Source organism: Ricinus communis, unplaced genomic scaffold (genome assembly GCF_019578655.1).
Source record: "Ricinus communis isolate WT05 ecotype wild-type unplaced genomic scaffold, ASM1957865v1 Ctg15, whole genome shotgun sequence".
Taxonomy (NCBI): domain Eukaryota; kingdom Viridiplantae; phylum Streptophyta; class Magnoliopsida; order Malpighiales; family Euphorbiaceae; genus Ricinus; species Ricinus communis.
This window is the reverse complement of record NW_025963449.1, coordinates 59,208-81,008: the sequence shown is the minus strand read 5'-3', so window position 1 is coordinate 81,008 and position 21,801 is coordinate 59,208. Positions and strand designations below refer to the sequence as shown.

The following is a 21,801-nucleotide window of genomic DNA, read 5'->3' as shown; positions in this document are numbered from 1 at the left end:
TACCAAGTCTCTCAAAAAATGAAACTTCACATGTATGTGTTTACTCTTACCATGGAACACAGAGTGCTTCGATAATTGTATTATTGAACTGTTGTCGCAGTACATTAGGCTACCTTCTTCTCCTTTATGCCTAAGTTTTTCGAGCAACCTCATGAGCCAAATGTATTGTCACGCACAAGAAACTGCAGCAATGTACTCAGCTTCGGTGGTAGATAATGTCACCATAGGCTGCTTCTTTGATGACCAAGAAACTGCTCATCCTGCAAGAAGAAATACAAACCTAGAAGTACTTTTCTTATCATTAAGATGTCCTGCAAAGTCATTGTCTGTGTATGCCACCAAGTCTATGATGCTTCCACCTCTGTAAAGAATTCCCATTTCAATTGTACCATTAATGTATCTTAATATTCTCTTTGCTATACACCAATGCTCCTTAGTTGGAGATGACATATATCTGATAATCAAACTCACTCCAAACATTATGTCTGGTCTAGTTACTGTCAAGTACATCAGGCTCCCAACAACTTGCTTGAACATGGTTGAATCGATCTTAGTTCCCTTCTCATCCTTGGAAAGCCTTGTGCCTGGCACAATAGGATTTCCAACCGATTTGCTATCAAACATGCCAAACCTTGCCAGCACTTCTCTTGCATATTTTCTTTGACACATGAATATCCCCTTCGAATTCTGTATGACTTCCACGCCAAGAAAATATCTCATCCTTCCCAAATCAGACATGTCAAATTCATGCATCATTGATATCTTAAATTCCTCACACATGCCTTTATTATTCCGAGTATAAATTAAATCATCAACGTAAAGACTGACAATTAGGAATTTACCTCCATCCTTCTCTTTTGTAAAGAGAGTATGTTCAGACGCGCACCTTTCGAAACCCTTTTTAATGAAGTAGGATCCTATGCGGCTGTACCATGCTTGCGGAGCCTGTTTCAGTCCGTATAAAGCTTTGTTTAGCTTATATACCTATTACTTCTTCTCCCTTCTTCTCAAAGCCAATAGGTTGTTGTACATACACCTCTTCTTTAAGTTCTCCTTGAAGGAATGCACTCTTGACATCTAACTTATATACTTCCTACTTGTTTGGTGCTGTGGCTGCCAGGATAAGTCTTATTGTATCAAGACGAGCCACCGGAGCAAACACCTCTGTGTAGTCAATCCCATATTGTTACGTATAGCCTTTGGTTAGCAATCTTGCTTTGTGCTTCTTTACATCACCATGTTCATTAAGCTTGGTTTTGAAAATCCATTTAACCCCAATGGCTTTGACTCCTTTCGGCAAGGTTGTGAGTCTCCACGTGCCAGTTTTCTCTATAGAGTCAATCTCTTTAGCCATCGCCTCTCTCCATTTTTTTTCTTTCACAGCTTCATTGTATGTAACTGGATCTTCTGCTATTATCATCATCATTGCTTCTTCTTCCTCCTTTGAAAGTCCTTCTCCGATTGTGTTTTCTGACATCCATGCATGAGTTTTCCGAGATCTTCCTTCTGATGAGCTTAGTTCGCTTCCGCCTGATGAGGTTGTGGAGGAGTCTCCTTCTGTTTGTGAAGCCGTGTTACTTGTATTGTTAAAACCAGAGTTTTCTTCTAACTCTAACTCTTTGTTAGTATTAGAGTTCTTATCTCCCCAGTCCAGTGCATCTGATTGCATTTCTCCTTTGCTTTGTTCCCACGTCCAGCATGCATCTTCTTTAAATTTTACATCTCTATTGATTGTTATTTTCTTGGTAATAGGATCAAAGAGTCTATATACTTTGGAATCCTTGCTCACACCAAGAAATATGTGTGCTCTACTCTTGTCATCTAGCTTTCTTCTTCTTTGATCTAGAACATGTACATGAGCAAGACATCCGAATATTCGGAAGTGATCCACTCTTGGTTTGCAGCCAGTTCATGCTTCTTGTGGAGTCATAGTTTGAAGAGCTACTGTTGGACATCTATTGAGGATGTGAATTGACCAATTTGTTGCTTCAGCCCAGAATTCCTTCGGAATTTATTTCCTAGTCAGCATCGACGCACTATATTCATGATCGTCCTGTTTTTCCGCTCACCAACACCATTTTGTTGGGGGGTGTATGCTGCCGTTAGTTGTCGAGTGATCCTATGAATGTTGCAAAAGTCTGTGAACTCCTTCGAGTTGTACTCGCCTCCTCTATCCATTCGCAAACATTTGATGCTTGTTTCAGCCTCCATTTTAGCTTATGTTTTAAATCCTTTGAGTACCTCTAATGCTTCTGATTTCTGATTCAAAAAATATATCCAAGTTTTACGTGTAAGGTCATCAACAAAACTTAGAATATACCTCTTATTGCTGCTGGAAATTGGATTAATAGGGCCACAAATGTCTGAGTGCACAAGCTGCAATTTGTGTGTTGCTCTCCAGAGATTTCTTTTAGGAATGGGATCTCGGTGTTGCTTCTCGACGAGATAATGTGTGCACAGCTTTTGTGGAGTTTTCACAATAGGCAGCCCTTCAATCATTCCTCGATATGCAAGAGTTTTGAGTCCCTTGTAGTTGAGATGTCCAAACTGTGAATGCCATAGTCGTGATTCATCATCAGTTTCAACTTGCAGACATTTAGGTAGAGTTGACACCATCTCTGCTAAGAAATAGAACATTCTATTTCCACTCATATCTAAATGCATGATTAATCCTCTTCTAGGATGAAATACTTTGCAGGTGCCATTCTGGATTAATATGGTGAGCCCCTTCTCTTGTAACTGCCTAACACTTAATAAATTATTCTTGAGTTCAAGAATATAATAAACATTAGTGATTACCTGAACAATGCCATTTACACACAACCACACACTTCCTTTCCCCACCACTGCAATGCGGCTGTCATTTCCCAATTTTACTGTCTGCTTGAAGCCCTCATTCAAGTCTGTAAACCACTCTTTATTTCCACTCATTTGATTGCTGCATCCCGAGTCCAAGAACTAGATTTCTTCTCTTGTTGCTTTTTTTTAACGTATGCCATGAGTAGCAGCTCCTCTTCATACTCTAACTCAGCAAAGTTGGCCCTCCTTTCCTAATCTGGACATTCGTAGTGGAAGTGTCCTTATTTATGACACTTGAAGCACTCTATTGCTGCTTTGTAAACTGGTGATGATCTCCCCCGTCCTCATCCTCGGTACCCTCCAAACGTGCTCCTGCCTCTTCCTCTTCCGCTTCTCTCCTCTTGAGTCACTTTGAGCACCTGCTCTTCTTCATTGATCTTTCTTCGGAACTTTTGTTCATGGACAATAAGTGAACTTTGAAGTTCATCAACTGTGAGGCAGCTTATGTCTTTTGATTCCTCTACCGAGACAACTCTGTAATTGAATCTCTCAGTGAGAGTTCTCAGAATCTTCTCCACAATCTGAGTGTCTTGCATTGTCTCTCCATTGTTATGCATGTTGTTTGCCACCATCATAACTCTGGAGAAATATTCGACAATGGTTTCTCCTTCTTTCATTTCAAGGATTTCAGATTCTCTTCTGAGAGCTTGTAATTGGGCTCTTTGTACCCTCTCACTTCCTTGATATTTCCTTTTCATTGATTGCCAAAGCTGTGCAGATGTCTTTCTGCAGGATTATCTTCAGAATGCTCTTATTTATGGCTGCGAATAGATAATTTTTGACTTTCAGATCCTTCAATTTCAGCTCTGCTCTTGGCGTCTTCTAGGCATCACTCTCCTTTGCATATGCTCTCAACTCAACATATCCTGGATCAATGAGATGCCATCACTTCTTGGAACGAAGTAAATTCTCCATCAGCATACTCCAATGATCGTAATCACCATCAAACTTGGGGATACTCAACAGTTCTGTCCTTTATTCGATATTTCTTCTCACTCTCAAGTTCACTCCTGTTTTCACTCTCAAATTCACTCGTGTTTCTTTCACTCTCGAAATTAGACCTCTTAACCAGTCTCTGATACCAATTGTAGAAACTAGAACTCACACACTAAAATGCAGACACAATATTTGCTAAGAGCAAAAGTCACCTTATTTATTATTGAAAGGAATACTTGGCTTAAATAGCCTTTTACAACTTAAAAGAGACGTTAGGTTTTCACCTACTAGGAGTCTAACAAAAAAGAATCAAAAATACTTATTCATACCTGAATAATAGGCCTGTTTATTAACTAAACAGAGAGAAAATAGCAACTATATCAAATCAGTTCAAAGGTAACTCATTTTACGGAAGAATAAGTCCATCAATAAATTTGGAATTTAATAATTTTTCATTCTATTATTTGTTAAATCACAGTTTAAAAAGTCATTAATTCGAAAAGAAAGTTAATAAATGACTAGATCATTGTCAATGAATACTTTTTAATGGTGAAATATTTCTTTTTGTCACATATATCTTTTTGTCTTAAAAATCACATACTCAAAATTGTCAAATAATGAAACTAGAAGATAATTTTTTTATACTTATTCTTTTTTCTATTTATCAAGGCAACGGGTCATAAATTATGAGGGAGTAATTATTTTATTATATTCATTGTAAAGGCAAAAAACTTATCAGTTGATAAAAATAACTCCAATGTGAGACGTCACCCCAAGAAATATAACTTTTGTTTTTAACTTTTTCTATTTAATGTCTGAATTTTATTTCCATTTAAATATCTCAACTATTTTATTAAGTTATTGTTTTAGATCGATTTAAATAAGCGAAACATGTTTATATATGCGTCATTTTTTTTGTTATGAGGATATCTTTTCTTATAGTCGGAAGTCTATTTCAAAATGACAAAAGTGTTTTAAGAATAAGATGTCCTGTTTAAATTCTTCTTTATACCCTAAATGAAATTTTATTTTTATAACAAATATAAAAAAAAAAATCATTTCTACTGTTCCACTACTGTCGGTGAAATTTATTGACTGATGTGTGCTAAAAGAAACAACCATATTATATATTAATTTATTGTACTATATTAATATATATTATTACATATTAATTCCTATTGATATTATATTATTATATATATAATATAATCTTTCAGAACTTATATTTATTTGTAAATTAGAAATTTAAGAAGAAAAATTAGAAGAAACTGATCTCTTTGAATATTTAATATTTTGGTTAATATTCTTATCTTTTGTCAAAAACATGGAAGAAAAGACTAAGAAGTTTGGTGTGATTTTTATTTTTGGATTTAAGTATTTTTATTCTTTTGTCACCGTAATGTTTTAAAATTTAAAATTTATAATAAATTGATATTTTTCAGAATTAAATTTGTGTTAGTAAATATTTTCAATCATCAATTGTTCTTAATTGACTAATTATTTTTAGACTAAATGCATATTGTATTCCTGACTTTGGTCGTTTAGTCACTTTAGGACTCTCTAACTCTCGGTGTAATTTAATGAATATCTAAATGTGTTTGTTTGTGATATTTTAACACGTTTTGATTTGTTCTTCATTCAACACATCCACGTGTATTATACAAAGGTATTTAAATATTACCAGAAAATAAAAATTTATATATATATTTTAGATTAAATTGAAAATTTAATGTGGTTCGATACTAAAATAAACCATAATTACCTAAAACTCACCAAACTTTAGACTTTTTAGCAATTTGAACCAATACTATCCACTTTATCACTGAAAGCACTATTTTATTATTTTCTTTTCTAAAATACCATTCAACTACCAGAAGTCACAGTTTTTGTTGACTGTGTAATATTATTTATTTAGGAAAAGAAATAAGTCAGCAGCAGCATATGCTCACATATCTAATTAACCAAAAACTCACCATTTTGCCCTAATATTCTAACTCTCTCGTTCAACCCACACTCATCTTTTTGTTTGCCCAATCAAATTCTAATTCCTCAAATTCACGCTTGGATTTATCCTATAAATCCTAAATTCCCATCAGAAAATCACCCAACTAGTACCAATCATTTGGACCCTATATCAAATTGATACCAATGCTTTAATTTGAATCTAATTGATACTCAAACTACACGAAAATATATCAATTTAGGGCAGCTCTCCAATTTCCGGCCAATTGATGCTAACCTGGGAATCTGAAGGGGTATATTCCGTTTGATTCTCCACCTCAGCATTTGTCATGTCATAAAAAACAGTCCAATCAACCAGTGGATTTCACTCCCTAACTTCCCCTAAATTAAAATTTAATTTTCCCAAATTGAACCCTAAAATCCTCGAATTGAACTCTATTACTAAGTCTATATAATTGAAGCTAAAGCACTATTGCACCATTGTTACCCTCAATCTCTCCTTCTCACCTCGTGTTTTCTTTGAAAAAACTAAATTTCTCTCCTTGAACTTACTTGTTATCGGTTGTTACCTCTAATTTGGGTTGCACATTGTTGACAGGGTATCGAGAGCATACTGTGGTCTATATCATACATATTAGTATGTCTTTTGAATGGAGGTGAAGGAAAAAAGGCGAAAGGTAAGTCATATAACTTGCATTTTATATAGTAGTTTATCTTCGGTTAAAGTATTGGTAACTTGAATTTTGTTCTTCTGTTCTGTATGTTCTTCTGTTCTGTACTTAAACCTTTAGTTCTGTTTGATGAATCTTTGGTATTGTGGTTATAGGCTTCAAATTGTGATTTTTTCATATGGCACGATGAATGGAAGAATAAGAGGACTGTGATGTTTTTGATAGAGTTGAGGCAACTGAATTCATGCTTAGAGAAACTTGGGGCTACCAGTTCTGGAATTGAAGTTGGTAGGGTTCAATCAAAGCAACTGAAGAAGGAAAGTATTATACTGAAAGCCAAGTTGAAGACAACGACAGAAGAGTTAGCAACAATCCAAGGCATGAGGGGTTTTTATAAGATTAGATTGTTCGTTGTAGTTGGTATTTTGTTTTGTAAGCTGTTTGTATATATGATTTGAATTGTTACTGTTGGTGTTGGTGTAGGACTTTTTGTTGGTTGGGTGGTGATAACTACTCTTTGATAGTTCTAATGTAGTAGAACTAGAATTATATATTTCTTATTAAATCAATGAAACAAATTGTTATTTCTATTTATATATGTCTTTTATTTCTTCAAAGACACAATTTAGTGGTGTTGCAAAACTGTTAACTATTAGACTTTAAGTAATTACAAAATAGTAATTTGTATTGAGTATGGAACATAAAAACATGACAATATAAATAAATGATTTTATGGTCCTGTTCAAAATACAGTGTTTATATTGAGCACAATCAACTGGCAAAAGAAAATATGTCCTAAAGAACCACAAAAGCATCTTTGGTCCTAAAAGCAACAAAACAGGTCATATCAACAACCATGTGAGTAAAACTTTAAGAGTATTAAATACATAAAGTATAGTTCCCACACATAAACAATGATAGGCTTGCTCTTGTCTCCAAGACCTGCAAGCATCTAAGGCTTCTTCTTGTTTGAGGTTGCAGTCTCAACCTTCCCTTTCCCCTTACCCTTCTGAGTTGTTGCCTGCACCTTATCTTTTTCCTTTCCCAAACTCTTATGCTTTGAAAATGGTCATGGTGATGATGATAGTAGGAAGTCTGAAAGTGAGGCTGATGAGGAAGATAATGAATTTGTTGATTCTGATTATAACTTGCACGATGAAGATGATGATGAATTATTTGAAAAATTTATTAATACGGAGTTAGAAAAGGATAAAACAAGGGCTAATGAAGAATTTATTGGTGATAAGGGTTCAGATGAGACTGTTTATGCACCAAGTGATGAGCTTAGGTCATGCTCTTCATCTGATGACAGTAATATTGATTCAAGGAAGAGAAAGTAGCCAATTTTCAATATTACTGTCATCAGATGAAGAGCATGACCTAAGCTCATCACTTGGTGCATAAACAGTCTCATCTGAACCCTTATCACCAATAAATTCTTCATTAGCCCTTGTTTTATCCTTTTCTAACTCCGTATTAACAAATTTTTCAAATAATTCATCATCATCTTCATCGTGCAAGTTATAATCAGAATCAACAAATTCATTATCTTCCTCATCAGCCTCACTTTCAGACTTCCTACTATCATCATCACCATGACCATCCTGTTTAATCTGTACCTCTTCTAAATTAGTGTCATCACTACTTAGCATTCTCACTTCCTCAGATGATTTAATAACATTATCAATATTTTCATCATGTACAACATTCTCTGTATTTTCATCTTGTTGTATATTTACCTTATCCCTAATATAAATATAAATCACTCTTGACTCATCTACACTTAAAGACATCTCAATATTATCACTGTCCTTATCTAAATTTCTCAAACCATCTATGTCACTTTTCTTTGGATGCTTCCAAAACATACAAAATAATGCAGGTACTAGACCCAATTCTCTAGCCACTGTATCTATCTCTAATCTTGACATCATATCAGCAGAACAAAAATCTATGCTCCCAACATCCCTAATTTCTGGCCTACCCCTAATATCTACCCTAAAACAATGTCATTCTATACTGAAGTACTATGTATGAGGCACTGCATGTGTTAAAATTGATAAAATAAATCAATTTTCTATATATTACGAATTCTGTAAAATACTTTTACTAATCACTCAATACAAACATTAAGTTATGTCATACATAGAAAATCATTCATTATAGGGTCAAAACACCAAACACCATTTATAAGTTACCAAAAACCAAACAAAACCATCAACATGCAACATACAGAACATAAGAACAAAATGCAAGTTACCAATACTTTAACCGAAGCTAAACTACTATATAAAATGTAAGTTATATAACTTACAGTATATGGGTTGCCTTTCATCTTCTTCCCTTCGCCTCCATTCAAGATACATGTTGATATATACAGTACAAATTACAGTGTGCTCTCAATACTATGTTAACAATGTGAAACCCAAATTAGAGGTAACAACCGATAATAAGTAAGTTCAAGGAGAGAAATTCAGTTTTTCGAAGAAAACACGAGGTGATAAGGAGAGATTGAGGGTAACAATGGTGCAATGGTGCTTTAGCTTTAGTTATATAGACTTAGTAATAGAGTTCAATTTGGGAAAATTTAGTTTTAATTTAGGAGAAATTAGGGAGTGTGACCTGCTAGCTGATTGGACTGTCTTTTATGACATGGCACATGCTCAGGCAGAGAATCAAACAGAATATACCTCCTCAAATTGCCAAGTCAGCATCAATTGTCTGAAAATTGGGGAGCTGCCCTAAATTGATATACTTTCGTGTAGTTTTAATTATCAATTAAATTCAAATTAAAGTATTGGACTCAATTTGATATATGGTCCAAAAGATTGGTACCAGCTGGGAAATTTACCCCACAATTATTGCTTCAAATTTTAAAATGCAAGACAAAGCCTCCAAATTATTCTCGAAGGTAATGAAGAGGGTTATTTTGTCTCTGCCTTCTCTAAAATGGTAACAACCTCTTGTGCTCCTAAGGAAGCTGAAGCAATGGCGTTAGGGAGGGTTTGAGCTAGCTAAAAAATAAAAATTATAGGGAGGGTTTGAGCTAGCTAAACAATAAAAATTATGATCAGGTCATTGTTGAGATGGATGCCCAACTTGTGTTCTTTAGTCTTCAAGATATTGTTGTACTGGGTGTTGATGCGTTTGGTCTGATCATTGCATATTTTAAATGTTTAGCTTCTCAGTTTGAAAACTTGTTATTTAGTTTTGTTAAAAGACTGCAAATAAGGCTGCTCATATGCTTGATAGTGTGGCTTGTTCTTTGACAGATTAGGTTTTCGCCCTTTATTCTGTTTTTAAAATTGTTGCTCCCGAATTATTAAATTAATGAAAGTTTTTCTTGTTTCAAGAAAAACGAACAAGCGCAAACACAGTTATATGCACCACATTGACCTTTCATATGCCCAATTAAATCAAAGTTAAGTTTATGAAGCCAATTACAAAAACATGACTAATTCAAGAGCTCAACTATGTATTTTGTCTATTATAAATAACGCCATTAATGAGAATGTTAACTTTTTATTACTATCTTTAATGAATTGGTTAAAAATAAGAATTCGTAAAATTAAAAAATTCAATTGAATCAAAATTGAGTTTGGGATGACTAATTACAAAAATAGAACAAGTTCAAAGGACTATTTATGTATTTAGCCATAATATCTTTTAAAAAATCAAAAAATAATACTTTCTATAATAATACTAATTAAAGTTGCTACAAGGTTTGAAATTTAGTGATTTTTAGATAATTAGTCATGGACTGGTGGAATTAAAACGACGTTGTTTAGTATTAGCACCAATTCTGTCTTTTAAAAGAAAGTTAACAGGAAGGTGCATGTGTCATACTTACCTGATAATTCTATTAGGTTTCCTTTAAATGAATAACAATACTAATAAAAGAAATAAAGTTACTTAAAAGGATAAAAAAAAAAACAAATGTAAAATGAAGAAAATCATTATTACTTAATTATTTATTCATGTGTTTTATAAATATTTTAATTATTTTAATTATAAAAAATAATATTAAAAAATTTATTAAAAGAAATTTCATAATTTTTAGTATTTTATAATTATTTATTATATTTAAAAATAATATTTAAAATATTTTTAAGTGTTCTTTTATAAAATTATTAATATCCTAAATTTTTTATCAATATAATAAATATAAAAATTATTTTCAAAATATTTATTAGTTAATTTATTAATTATATATAAAATTAGTACTACAAAGATAATTGTTATGCTACTTTTTATAATTAGAAATTATTATATAATTAAAAATAGCTTATTAGTTAATATAATATTATAATAAAAAGTATTCTCCTATAGAATTAGATGTAATAACCATGAATTTAAATTTTAATTGTTTTAATTTTTATCGGAAGTAATTTAATAAAATTTTAAATTAATATTTCATTAAATATTGATGAATTAATTATTTTACATATATAAATAAATAAACAATAAATAAAAAATTAATTGGGTCAAGGGTGTCGTTACAGCAACTTCTTCCATGAGAGATTTATTTGTATTTTTTATTTTTATTATTAAATAAAAAATATAATAAATTATTTTCCCCCTTCCCCTTCTTCTCTCTTCCCGTAACCCTTTCCTTCCTTCCCACTCGCCAACTGCACTCCAAAGCTATACCGATGATCAAGGTGTTGTGGTGGAACCATTCTACCGAGGAGTGTATATGGAAAATAGAGTAGGAGATGAGAGGGCTCTACCCTCGAATATTTCAATCTTGAGGTAAGCCTTGTTTCTTTCAAATTTGGAGAAAAATTTTCTAAAACAGGGAGAATGTAATACCTATAAATTTAAATTTTAATTGCTCTAATTTTTATCGGGGATAATTTGATAAATTTTTAAATTAACGAAGGAAGCTCTCTTGTTTCGCAATGGCAGAAGAAAGAGATATCATTACCAATCGGGAGGAAAAGAAGAGTCATTAACCTCTATCTCCCTATCGATGTTTAAACCGATTATGCTCCTTGGGCCATAGCACCTCATCCCATAACCCGCTTCCCTTGACTGCTTTCTGGCTGAAAAGCCTTCTTCTTCCTTCCAACCTTGACAACCTTTCTTGAATTTCATTTCATTCTTCGAAATTTCATTAAATATTGATGATTAATTATTTTACATAGATGAATAAATAAAAAATAATTGGATCAAGGGTGTCATTGTAGTAACTTCTTGGAGGGGGGACCCATTTGCATTTTTCATCTTTTATTATTAAATAAAAAAGCATAACAAAATTTCTTTTCCCTCTTCCCCTTCTTCTTCTCTCTTCCTGTCATCCTTTCCTTCCTTTTCCCTCACTCCCTCCCATTTTCCGACCATCCCACCGCCACCGCCACTGCCACCTCCTCCAATTGCTGCAGCTTTCTCCCCACTCCCATTTTTCGCCGACTTCGTGTCTCTCTCCCTCCCCCTCGTCGTTCCACACTGCAACAAGGAGGAAAAGTCAACTCACCTTGCTACCGCCACCAAATAGCCTCTTGTTGGTGTCTCTTTGCTGATCTGATGCCAGAAACGGACTCTTGGACCCCAAAAACCCCAAGTTAGCTCCTTCTAATCGTTTTTCCTCTGTATAGCCTCATCGGAGTAGAATCTCCTCCTCCATGATCTAGCATTTTCCAATAATATTTAGCCTATAATTTTAGTATTTTTAAAGTTTCCGCAACTCAAGCTTCGCGTAGGCGTCTCTGGATTCGAAATCCGACATCATTGGTGGTACACGCTTTCGAACCCTAGTACTTTTCGGACGCGCAGAAGTTCGAGTTTTGGCTCGGTATAATTTTATTTGAACTTTAAAAATTATTTTGAAATTATTAGAAAATATTTGGTGTATTAATTGTTAGTTATAATTAATTAATTAAATTATTTAATTAATTAGTAACCTAATCTTAGAATTGCTGTAAATTAATTGCAGGAGGAGTTAATAGTCTGTTATTTAAATTGAGGCTATGATTAATTGAATTAAATGCGAAAAAAATATATTTGTGTGATGTATCATGAAATAATATTATTTTGCCGAATTGTTATTTTTGATATTGTGATGTGGATTGTGTTGCAGAGTCGGGAAAATAATGCAGTTTTAATGGCCCGACTTCTGTTATACAAATGTGGGATATTTGAAGTGTTTCTAGCAGGTTCTGAACCTGTTATATGGGGGTAAATGTTCATATTTTAGAGAAGGTTTTGCCGAGTTTTTGGTAGAATTTTCGAGTCAGAATTTCTTAGGCAGTCTAATCTAGGCGTCTAGACTTAGGAAAAATCATGTATACCTTATTAATTAAGTTATTTTCTTAAATAGATAATCCATTCGTCTAGCCAGCTCCACCTAAGGCCTAGGAGCAGACTGCGGAGCGCGGCAAAACTGTGAGTTAAAATCACATATCTTCTATACATGTGTTATACCAAATTTTTATATAGCAATTTCGATTAATAATTATTACATATATTGTTATCATTATATATATATATATATATTGTTATGGTGGATATTGATGGAAATTTTTATTAATTTTTATTCTATATTTAATTAATCGATTTATAGCTTAAAATTATTTATTTATTAAATATCCAATTGATTGATTTATAAATTTTAGGTTAGTTATTTCTTATTCATCTAAATAATTGTTTTATGAAGTTAATTATCTATTTATTATTTATTTAATTAATTAAATTTATGACTGCATATTATGTGTTGTTTAATATTATTTAATAAGTTACTGAATAATAGTTAAGTTGCTTGCTATTTATATATCATTTTTCGCAATGTCGATATTATGATTACATATTGACTCGAAATGAGGAGGCAATATAACATGCTACCTGATGAGTTGCATCAGGACCGCGTGCGCACCGATATTGATCAGAGACAGGTAGTAAAAAGAGTTTTTTGGGATTTGCCCTAGTCGAGTACACTCTCTTGGCTGTGAGAATTTGATTGTCGGAAGAAAGTTCCCTAATCGAGCATCGCTCTCTGGGCACCGACTTTATTGGAAATCAAGTGACCAGGCTGGATTTAAAGACTCTGGTTGAATTTCGCTCTCTGGGCATCAGTTTTATTGGAATAAAAGAGCGAAAGACTGCTAGTATTAGGGTTAGGATTCTGTTAAAGTGCTTGTCCCTTATGAGTTAAAAATGAATTATTTTAAATTATTCTATGATACTTATTTATTAGTTTGTGATGTATCACATTAATTTATCAACCATTGCAAATGGATATTTATGGTTGTTTTACTTCATATATATGAATTTAACTCACTCTCGAGACTGACAATCTCAATTTTAAATTTTTCAGGTGACAGCTAGGTTCTCCGCCAACTTGTTTTTGCAACTTGACTTTCCTTTCTCCTTCGGGCTTATTGTAATTAAATCTTACTTTGGTATTTTAAATTATTTGAAATTCTAGACTCTTCGTAATAGTGTACTTAGTATCTTATATTTTAATTTGGTTTGTTAAAAATTATAGGATATTTACTAGTAATCTAGCTGGAGGATTAATTTAATTATGTGCCAATTTATGAGTAAAATGTTGGATTGTTTTAATAGTATATAATCAATGTATGTATTTATTTGGATCTTCAGTTAATTAGGCTTGTTACAGGTTTCGGTAGCCTTAAGCATACCCATCCTCTAGCGCCAGTCACGGTCCATAGATTGATTTATTTAATTAGTAAAATAATTTATTAATAAAAATATAAATTTATACAATAAAAATAAAAGTTGTACATCAATATAATATTTACATATAAAAAATTGATATTATCAATAATCCTTTTTATATCTAAAAAATAAATATATATGTCAACAAATTCTATATACTGATTTATTAGTTATATATATAATTATTACTAGAAAAAGTAATTATTATATTATTTTATAGGATTAAAAATTTATTTTATAATTAAAAAGTTGTTAATTAAAATATAAATAAAATTAGTTTCTCAATTTAGAGTACTCTTAATTGGAAAGTTACTTATTAATTACTAAATTAATTATACAATAAACATAACATCTATATATCAGTATAAATTTTATACGTAAAAGATAAATATAATATCAAAAAAATCTATGTCTCAAAATTTATATATAAAAATAATTTTAAAAAACAAACACACAGAATACTAATGGCAGAAAACATTCAGACTTTTGTATAAATTTATGTTTTTATTTTTTGATCTTTACAATTTCATTTACTCCCACAAAATTTAATTTATAACGATTTAAAAATAAATAAAATATTTGATTTCCTTTTTCTCTCTTTTCCCCAACATAAGAAAAGGAATTTGATACTTAGAAGATCCCATATTCTGCCAGTATAGCAGGCAGCAAGAAAAATATGTTCCTAAAAAAAAGTTCATTTTATAATAATAAAGAACTACTTAATAAAAACTTTTATATTAAAATAAAAATAATATTTTATTCAATAAATTTATCTGTCTCTGTTATATGATATAAATAAATTAAAATAGTGTGTTCCTAGCTCTATATAATAAAGAAGTGGGGGATGAAAAGTGGGATGGAAAGAGAGAGATAGAGATGAAGGAGAAAGTAGTGAAAGAAGTGAAGAAACAGTTATGGTTGGCAGGTCCTCTCTTTATTACTGGATTATTACAGTATAGTCTACAAGTGATTTCTGTAATGTTTGTTGGTCATCTTGGAGAGTTGCCTCTTTCTAGTGCTTCCATGGCCACTTCATTTGCATCACTCACTGGCTTCAATCTCTTGGTAGGTATTTTTGGGCTTCTCTTCCTCTTCCTCAATTTTCTTTAAAAACTTATCCCTATTATTGCATGTATATGCATGAATGATTCTTTGCAAGTTCTTTAGCTGAAAATGGTCTTGATAATAACACACCCATTGATCATTTAAACAAGAAAAAGAAATTAAAAAAAAAATTCTTGATGATGATTTCTAGGTATATAGATAGTTAATAATTGCTTCAGTCAGGCAATGTCAAAGTTCCATGTCTATGAGCATAGTTAGGATATTCTGTTTTGGTTCTTTTTTTTAATTTGCATGACATTTAACCTGCAATATACATCCACATATTCTCCTTTTGGATTAATCAATCAATTCACAGCTAAATTATATGTAGGAGTTTTGAACCTTCTTAATACTTCTCACATATGGGATCCAAATTAATTTAATTACTTTATACATTTGGGACCCAATTTTGGGTAAAAAAAATTCATTCATTTTGAAGGGTACTAAATTTTGTGCTAAAATTTTAATATGTAATTAAATAGTTAATAAATTTTGGTGTTATTAATATTAGTGGAGTTTTTCAATACATTTAAAGAATAAATAATGCGAGCGATCATCAAATTTACACTTTGTAATAAAAATATAAAATTTATTTCTTATAATTAAATAATCATATATAAAATTTATTTCTTATAATTAAATAATCATTAAACTTTACTTTTTTAATTTTAGGGTATTAATAAGTCTTAATGTGTCCAATGTTGACTAGATTTAATGACATAAATTATTTTTTATAAAGTATCATTGATGATGTGAAGTTAAGAAAAAAATATATTTTTAGAATATTCTTTTTTAAATGCTATATTATTTATATGTGTTAAAAAAATTTATTAATATTATTCAAATTAAATTTTATTAACTATATAGTTATAAATAAAAGTCTAGTACTTTTTATTATAAAATGTAAAATTTGATAACTGTACATGTATTACATACTAATCGAAAAAGTTTATCAATATTATTATAATTAAAATTTAATAATTATTTAGTTACAATTTCATACATTTATTGTAACAAAGTGAAAGCTACATATATATATAATTTCTGAAACCTAAATTTTTTTAACATGTATACTTAATTTTTGACACATAAAATTTTTATTTTGACATATGTACTATTTTTGACACATGGAATTCAAGCTTATATATAATTTTATAGTTTTTCTATTAATTTATTGTTTAATAAGTTACATTTCTAATTAAATACTTATTCTAATTTTAAAAAATAACATATTAATAATAAATTAGTTTTCTAATTAGATAAGCATTAGTTTTCTGAAAAGATAATGATTAATTTTCTACTTAGATAATGATTATTCTAAAACTAATTATATTTAATATTATATTAACTATAAATTAATTTTTTAATTAGATAATTATTCTACTTATAAAAATAATATTTTTAAATATTATATTCACTAATAAATTAATTTTTAGTTACATAATAATTTTTAAATTTAAAAAATAGTAATATCAATTACGCTGATAATTTATATAATATTAGAATTAATAAATAAATATTTTAAAAATAATTTTTATATTATTTCACTAATAAAAATTTTAAAAATTACAAATATTTAAAAATAGTTAGTTTGTTATTATTTTTTAGAGTATTATAAATATTTAAAAATTTATTAAATTATATCTATAAATTTAATTTTATAATCAAGATAATAATAACGGTCGTGCAAAACGCATGAATAAACTAACTGTATTTAATTTGAATGTGAATTTTTGTTATTTGCATGGCACCTGGGTTGGGATTGGAAATATTATTTGTATATTTATTAACTGAATAAATATAATTGCGTGGGATGTGGGGAATGTTGAAGGGTATGACCTTATGCATCTCACCATGTTTTGCATAGATAAATTCTTGTGGAGAACAATTATTATATTGTTTAGAGAAGATCAAGGGAGTGCTAAAGTTTAGCAAAACTTAAATTATAAACAAAATTAACTTTTATTTTCAAAGTATGGCATATATTGTGCAAGGAAAAAAACATATATTATTGTTTATAATTTTTCTAAGTTTGAAAACAGCTTTTAGAAGAAAAAAACAGGTAAATTGATTTTTGATTTTATTTTTTATAATGCTGGTTTGATAAAAAAAAAAAAAAAAGCTTATAAAAATATTAAAACAATCAGTCTATGATTTAAGGAAAAGAAAAGAAACAATCCCAAATGGATCTGAAGTACTAAGTTAATCTAAAGTAATTGCTCTTGTTTGATTGATCAGATGGGAATGGCTAGTGGATTGGATACCTTGTGTGGGCAGTCATATGGAGCAAAGCAATATCATATGCTTGGCATACACACGCAAAGAGCTATGCTTGTGCTTTCCTTCATTAGTGTATGCCTTGCCATCATTTGGGCAAACACAAGACATATTTTAGTTGCTTTGCACCAAGATCCTGAAATTTCACAAGAAGCAGGAGTGTATGCCTGTTTCATGATTCCAGGCCTCTTTGCATATGGTCTTCTTCAATGTCTTGTCATTTTCTTACAAACCCAAAACAATGTCTTTCCAATGATGTTGAGTTCTGGCCTTACAACTTTGATCCATGTGTTGGTTTGTTGGGCTTTGGTGTTCAAATCTGGCCTTGGAAGTAGAGGAGCTGCTTTGGCAAATGCCATTTCTTACTGGATAAATGTTTTGGTTTTAGTACTTTATATTAAGTTCTCTACTTCTTGCAACATAACATGGATTGGATTTTCCAAGCAAGCCCTCCACAATATCCCCAATTTCCTGAAAATTGCCTTCCCCTCAGCCCTTATGCTATGGTAAGTTGCTCTTTTGCAAATGTTATTTCCATCTTTTAAGAACATGTCCAGAGGCAGAGATTTTGAGATATACTTGTATAGTTAGAAGGGATATGAAAAAAATTATAAGGCAACAATATCAAATTTTAGGGGGACTAAATTGAAAACTTTGGGAATTTTCTTTTTGAGCCAGGGAATTCATGGCACTACTGAAGGGCATTATATTCAATGGTTTATTGTTTGTGTATGTAAAATATTTCATATTAAAACTTATCTTTTTGAATTGTAGGATCATTGTAATTGTTTCACTGGCCGAGAATTAAATCACAATTCATAAATTATCTATATTTCCAAATTTATTATTTTTTTAATTAGAAATATGATTAGTATATAATCATTGTTAGTGTTATAAAAGATGAATTTTTTAGATGAATCACTATGGATCTAGTTCTTATTTTGTAGAAAATTAACGCCACAGAAGATTTGGAATATGAAACTTCTACCTCCAAGAGTAAAGAAATCTTACTAATCTAAGGAGATTTGGATTGATATTATCTACTCCATATGCAATGAATAACTTGTGTTAATTTATCTCCATTAACCTATCATTTAAACCATGAGTGTATTGACATATGAACTACCCATGTTTTAATGCTCTTCAGGCAATGATTACCATGATTTTTGCGCAGCTTGAAGGTGTGGACTTTTGAGATAGTGGTTCTTCTCTCTGGCTTGCTTCCCAATCCAAAGTTACAAACTTCAGTGCTTTCTATATGGTTGGTGCATATTTATTTTAAAGAGATGTTAATGAATTATATAATCATTAAGAAAATTAATATTTGTTTGCTTCTTTCCAGCATTAACACATTTGGATTGGTCTGGATGATCCCTTTTGGACTCAGCGCTGCTGTCAGGTCAGTTAATTAACTGAACTTTATAACTCTCTTATTTTTTACTAAAATATTTGAATTTCCTATTTGAGATTTGCAACAATTTTTTATAATATTAAATTTAATTTAATTATTAATTTATTTATATCTGATAATTCATTCAGTGAAGAAAAAAGAATTTAAATTTAAAATCTTTTTTTTTCTTCAGGAGAGAATCCTCTTGCTACTTAATCAATTTAAATTGAAAAATGACAGATTGAGTGACTACTTGTGAAATTAAACCCTAACAACACATAATTCAAGGCTTCTCCTAATTATTGTTAACATGCACATCTAACTCTTTTTATAGCACAAGAGTTGCCAACGAACTTGGAGCTGGCAATCCACAAGCTGCAAGTTTAGCAGCAAGAGTAGTGTTGTGCATGGCCCTTGGAGAGGGTATTCTGGTAGGGCTACTCATGGTAGTGATTCGCAGAATTTGGGGTCATGTCTATAGCAATAAGAAACAAGTAATACAAAACGTAGCAGCCATGATGCCTTTCCTTGCTGCCTCCAGCTTCTTAGATGCAATCCAGAGTGTTCTTTCAGGTTGGAATACCTTGATCAATCATCAGTCCAATTTCTTAGGCTAAACTGCATTATTGGTCACCTGATTTTGGTTTATTTTAGAATGGTACCTTAGTTTCAATTTGTTTTCTTTTCAATAACCAAACTTCTTTTTTTGTTTCTGTTGAAGATTACTTGTAAATGTAAGATTATTATTTGCTAACACGGTGTCTAAAAGGAGAAGCTTTAACAATATTCTCCATTGAAAAGCCACATCAGTATCCATGTAAGAAATTCTCTTATGTGAATGCTAATATAGTTACGGTACTATTTCGAAATAAAAGCCAAAGTTAAGTGACCGACAGAGCTATTTACCCAGTGTTTTTTAGCCTTCTTCTTCTTCTTCTTTCATTTTCCTTTCTTTGGAGATCCAGGCATTGCTAGAGGATGCGGTTGGCAGAAGCTTGGTGCATATGTTAATCTGGTTTCATTTTATCTTGTGGGCATTCCTTGTGCTGTAATACTAGCTTTCTTTACTCAGATGAAGGCTCAGGTTATTAGCTAATGTTTCTATGCCATATTAATAATACATGGATGACATGCCATCCACTTTTCCTCTTAGTATATATTCTACTGATAATGTTCTATGCAGGGGCTATGGCTGGGGATCATATCTGCACTTTTTCTTCAAGTGTTCCTCCTCTTTAGCATCGCAGTTCGCACGGATTGGGCGAAACAAGTAAAAAGAATTTAAAGAAAAAAGAAAGCATTGCAAACTTTAGGCAGTTCAGATCCTACAGCTTTGCCCTTTTAGAATCTAATGCTTGAAACCTCTCTCTCCTCAGGCAAATGAAGCTGCAGAAAGAATGGAAGATTCTGGCATGTCATCAGATACAATACCACAAGGCTGAAAATATAGAGTTAATAGCACATTAGAAAGTGCAGAATTTGTGACTGGATCAAAAGTGAGCTTTGAGGTCAGTTTTGGCCATTAGCACTAACCAATAGAGCAAAGCTGACTAGGGCTCAATGGAATATTGTACAGTGAAAAGTACATCAAATCCATGAATTGTCAAAGGTGAATTATTTTTCTTTAGTAAAAAAAAAAAAAAAAAAAAGATAGTGCAAGTTTTACTTACTACTGAAAATAATGCTAGTAATTGCTCGCACTTGCCCAATATATATATATATATATATTAATTTTTGATATGTGTACTATTTTTTTACACGTACAATTTAAGTTTATATGTAATTTTATAATTTTTTTTATAAATTTATTGATTAATAAGTTACACTCTTAATTAAACACTAACTTTAATCCTAAAAGATAGTATATTTATTATATCTTAATATTATGTTAATTAATAAATAATTTTCTAATTAGATAATGATACTAATTCTATCTTAACAAATAATATATTATATTAACTAATAAATTAGGTTTTTTAATTAGATAATAATTCTAACTCTAAAATTAATATTTTTAATAATATTTTTAATATTATATTTAATAATAAATTATTTTTTAATTATATTTTGACTTTCTAATTCTAAAAATAGTAATATCAATTATAGTATTAAGTTATATAATATTAAAATTAAATAATATATTTTTAAAATAATTTTTATATTATTGCACGAATACAATTTTAAGAAATTTTAAAAAATTAAGGATATTGAAAAATAGTTAGTTTGCTATTTTTTTAAAATATTATTAATTAATATTAAATATTAAATATTTTATTAAATTGTATTTATCAACTTAATTTTATAATCGAAATAGTAATAACAACCGTGTAACGTAGGAGTAAACGACTAGTCTATATATATATATATATATATATATATATATTAATTTCTCAATTCTAAACATTTTTGATATGTATATTTAATTTTTGACACATAGAATTTTATTTTGACATATATACTACTTTTGACACGTGAGATTCAAGCTTATGTATAATTTTATAATTTTTCTTCTATTAATTTATTGATTAATTAATTACATTCCTAACTAAACACGGACTCTAATTGTAAGAGATAAAACATTAATTATATTTTAATATTATATTAACTAATAGATAATTTTCTAATCAGATACTAATACTAATCATATCTTAAGAAATAGTAGCACATTAATTATATTATAATATTATATTAACTAATAAATAATTTTCTAATCGGATAATGATATTAAATCTATTCTAAAAAATAAAATATTAATTATATTTTAATATTATATTAATTAAAATCTTTGTAATTAAATAATAATTCTAATACAGAAATAACATCTTAAAATTATATTTTTAATATTATATTTAATAATAAATTAAATTTTAATTTATATAATAAATTTTTAATTCTAAAAATAGTAATATTAATTACATTGATATG

At 30.2% G+C, this 21,801-nt stretch overlaps 3 protein-coding genes across 3 annotated transcripts; 1 reads left to right on the top strand and 2 right to left on the bottom strand.

Moving 5' to 3' along the window:
• Positions 1 to 255: 255 nt before the first annotated feature.
• Positions 256 to 2,211, bottom strand: LOC112536986. Its single transcript, XM_025159965.2, has 3 exons — positions 2,070 to 2,211; positions 1,232 to 1,842; positions 256 to 945 (listed from the first exon to the last, which is right to left on the bottom strand). The coding sequence occupies exons 1-3, from the start codon at positions 2,209 to 2,211 to the stop codon at positions 256 to 258; spliced, it is 1,443 nt and encodes a 480-aa protein (XP_025015733.2).
• A 932-nt stretch (positions 2,212 to 3,143) lies between these two features.
• LOC107262454 lies at positions 3,144 to 3,557 on the bottom strand. The gene has a single exon (XM_015728400.2). It carries the CDS (start codon positions 3,555 to 3,557, stop codon positions 3,144 to 3,146), a length of 414 nt encoding a protein of 137 aa, XP_015583886.2.
• Positions 3,558 to 14,944: 11,387 nt separating this feature from the next.
• Positions 14,945 to 20,616, top strand: LOC8275736 (protein DETOXIFICATION 16-like). Its single transcript, XM_048370318.1, has 8 exons — positions 14,945 to 15,170; positions 17,448 to 17,992; positions 18,661 to 18,747; positions 18,829 to 18,885; positions 19,211 to 19,449; positions 19,842 to 19,960; positions 20,060 to 20,146; positions 20,253 to 20,616. Exons 1-8 carry the CDS (start codon positions 14,982 to 14,984, stop codon positions 20,316 to 20,318), a joined length of 1,389 nt encoding a protein of 462 aa, XP_048226275.1. The 5' UTR covers positions 14,945 to 14,981; the 3' UTR covers positions 20,319 to 20,616.
• The last annotated feature ends 1,185 nt before the right edge of the window (positions 20,617 to 21,801 follow it).